The 3548-nt window shown below is 41.2% G+C and overlaps 1 protein-coding gene across 1 annotated transcript; it reads right to left on the minus strand.

Moving 5' to 3' along the window:
• Window positions 1–2488: 2488 nt before the first annotated feature.
• On the minus strand, window positions 2489–3118 carry LOC142775337 (uncharacterized). Its single transcript, XM_075876695.1, has one exon. The coding sequence runs from the start codon at window positions 3116–3118 to the stop codon at window positions 2489–2491; it is 630 nt and encodes a 209-aa protein (XP_075732810.1).
• Between the last annotated feature and the right edge of the window lie 430 nt (window positions 3119–3548).

Raw genomic sequence — 3548 nt, forward strand, 5'->3', positions numbered from 1 at the left:
AATGCACTCAACATAGTGCAACAATCCACTCACAACACGCCTTAGGCTGGCTCTAATAATCTTGAACTCTGTTTTTTTTTCATAATTGCCAGTTCCTGATGCTGTTTTCTACCCGTCGTGCGCCGATCAGCCTCCGCTTCTTTAAGTGGCCTTCTTGAAAATTTATTGGGAGAGAGAGAGCCAGTTTTTTTCACCGGTTCAATCTAACTTGATTCAATCAAATTGCTCACAAATTTTTACTGCCTCTCAGACGGTAGAGCTCAGACAGTAGGGCACTCGCTTAGCATGCGAGAGGTACTGGGATCGACACCCAGCACCTCCAGTTCCGTATATTCCCTCAAACTTTGTCTTTCCATTATTGTGTTCGTCTCATAAAAGTGGTCAAAAATTGAAAAACTGGTGTGAATCAAAACTGTTTATCCCAAATATTCTATATTGACCAGCCCACCAAGCAAAAACAAAAAAAATATTGAAGCAAGGTTGAAAATGAATGAATATATAATTTTTGGATGCTGTAAACACAGACGGCAGTGATATTTACGCCAGAAATTGAATTGGCGCCTCATTCAGATTCACCATTCGTAAGTATGCTTCCATGGAACTGCTAAATGGCAGACAGCAGCGAAACATATTAAGATCCGTCATGCAAGCGTCCGTGGATGTATAGCTCAGGAGGATTGAGCACTCGCTTGGCATGCGACACTTACTGAGATTGATGCCCTATACCTCCAATGACATGTTTTCTTTTTCCGTATATGCAGTGTTATTTGTAATGCATTTATAAAGAGAGATTGGATTGGATAAACTTTTTTTTATAAAGAGAGATGACAACAATCAATTTGGCGACAATGTGAAACGTGTCATTCAGTAAAGTAAATATTTGGCAAATAACTAATGAAGATATTGACTGAAAAATTGAATAGGTCTACTAGACTTTACAATGCGACTCAATAGTCCAACTCTAACATCCTGCGTACAAGCAGTCACAATGATTCGGGGGTCGTTAATAAACATGATTTTGATCGAATTAACATGTTTATGAGTTACAAGCTCCTTTTGTAAGTGGACATGCCGTTGTGAAGTGTATAACATGTGCATATTAGCAAATCTAAATAAGGTTCTTTTTTTCAACCAAGCAGGCTGCTTGCGTCTGCAGTAATCCAGCTTGTTTAGAAACGTGAAAGTTATTCGTTACTATTGGAATGAGAACCTTTCTCTGTCTGCTGCATATGGGGTATATATCGCTTTCGAACACTCTCATATTTGCAGGTGTTAACCGATTAACTTGACTCGCTATATTCTTTAAAATGATAATGACAAATTCCCGTCACGTACCTCGGAAAATTGCGTGGTTTTCAGGTATGTGCTGCACGTGCCCGTGTGGCATATACCTGAACACCACGCAATTATACCTGCCCAGGAATAGTGTGAAAGACGGGGATAGTTTTAGCACATGAGCTTTAAATAAACCTGACAATAGCAGCACTGACCCCTCCAATGCAAAAAAATAGATGTCAGGGTACCAGTAAGACTCCAATTCAAGCATTATACATGGTCGTCGAGGATTTCACCACAGAGCTACGCCAGGTCTTGCAAAGACTTTTCAAATAGACACTAATGTTTATGAAACTTCTACTTTAGTTGCAATGATGCTTATGTATTAATAAAACTTTAAATATATGCTCTTTTGGTACAGCCATCACATCAGGTTATCGTCATTTTATGTTAGGCGTCTTCTTCTAAAGTTCATTTATGTAGGAGGAACCTAAATATACTTTTTCGAAAGCATACCATACCTTATGAATTTGCACAGTCAATATGAAGATACCGCTCTTTAGAAAGGATAGTAATTTCAACCTCTTTTTACTTAGCGCACCAATTCTGGTTTTTCAATTTGATGCGTGTATGTAATCCTTTTTGTGTAGCACAAGCTTTGAACCTACACGTACACATTAAATATTATTATCCGCATTTTCAACCTCCATGCGCACCCACCACAGGCTGTGTCAGCCTATTAACATGGACATATGCCACCCGATATTCCTCTATTTCTGTATATTTTAGTACACACTTCAAAATCAAATCACGACAAATGCCACATTATTAACATTACCTAACCCAAAGTGACAAGAAAGAAACGCATGAAAACACCTAAATAGTACGAAAGTGGGTGGTAATTTTGGAACAGTCTCGCACGAACACGAACAAATATAGATAAAGATAAAGTACCAGTGCTACTGATAATCCTAGAATCCTTACGTAAAAATGAAAAATAAAAAGCCGCAATCATGTGGACAACGGCATGAAAAAAAAAGTCTGGCTGATGTGCTATTTGAACCCGGGACTTATCGTACCTAAGACGAATGTTGTAAGTCACAAATTGGGTATTTTATTAAAGATAACAATAAATAAATCACCAAATACGTCATTACAAATAACAATATAACGATAATGATTATCTATATGAGCGAAATACGTGATTAATTGATCAGGAAAATAAGGTGTTCTCGCACGTAATTACGACGTAAAAGAAGACTGTTGGTAGCCACAAGATGTCGCAGCCTCTGGACAGGTCAGCTAGCTGGTGCTGCACCGACGTCCTTTCGTACACAAGCGCAGTCTTGCGGCTAGAGTCGTAGGCATACTTTTGTGTGTCCTGCATTATCTGGATGGCCAACTCACATGCAGGCGATGGAATCACTGCAATCAGAGTCTCTACGGGGCAGGAGGGCGGCTTCTCGGGACCAGTGTAACTTAGCAGCGAGTACAGAATGAGCGGCCCGAATGAAGCTGTCTTTCCAGATCCAGTCTGTGCGCAGGCCATGACGCCCCGGTCTGCCAAGGCTATGTTGACGGCGTATTTCTGTACGGGCGTCAGCTTTGCATACTTGGCACGCAGCGACTTCTGCTGCAAGAGGTCCAGCAGGCCCAGTTCCTCGAAGCTGGTAAATGACATCAAGAATCGAGGGTCACGATCTTCGACAAGAACGGCGTTATACTTGTCGAGGTTGATACGGGTGAAGATAGTAGAGAATAGCTTGTCATCTTCCGTGGCAAGAGAGGGTGGCACATAGGGTGCCTCCATGGGCTTGTTGTTGGGGACCCAGGTGTGCCACATACTCATTCGTGCAGTCCTTTGCAATGTGGCCCTTCTGCTGGCACTTGAAGTAACCCATGACTGCCTAAGCCACACCGCGGCATCGGCGCAAGGCGACAATCACTGATTTATGGTCGTACCGAAGACCAGGACGAAAACAGGTGGTCTCTGAGTGTCGTCGTCTTCTGACTAGCCGCTATTCTTGTCTTGTCTTGTCGCCTAGGAAATCTTGGCTCATAGCCACATCGTGGATTGGCCACACTGTACCTCATAATAGATAATTTGTTTACAACACTTGCTAAAAAAGAAAGAGAAATCAGATAGAAACAATAATAATTTTCCTTCAAAAAACGTGAAAGAGTGCAGAAAATTGCGATAAACCAGAATATGTAAAACAAATTCACAAGAATGAGGAAGGGTGACAAAGAATTGGATATATCTGGCAGTACCA

The sequence above is a fragment of the Rhipicephalus microplus genome, chromosome X (assembly GCF_043290135.1).
Source record: "Rhipicephalus microplus isolate Deutch F79 chromosome X, USDA_Rmic, whole genome shotgun sequence".
Taxonomy (NCBI): domain Eukaryota; kingdom Metazoa; phylum Arthropoda; class Arachnida; order Ixodida; family Ixodidae; genus Rhipicephalus; species Rhipicephalus microplus.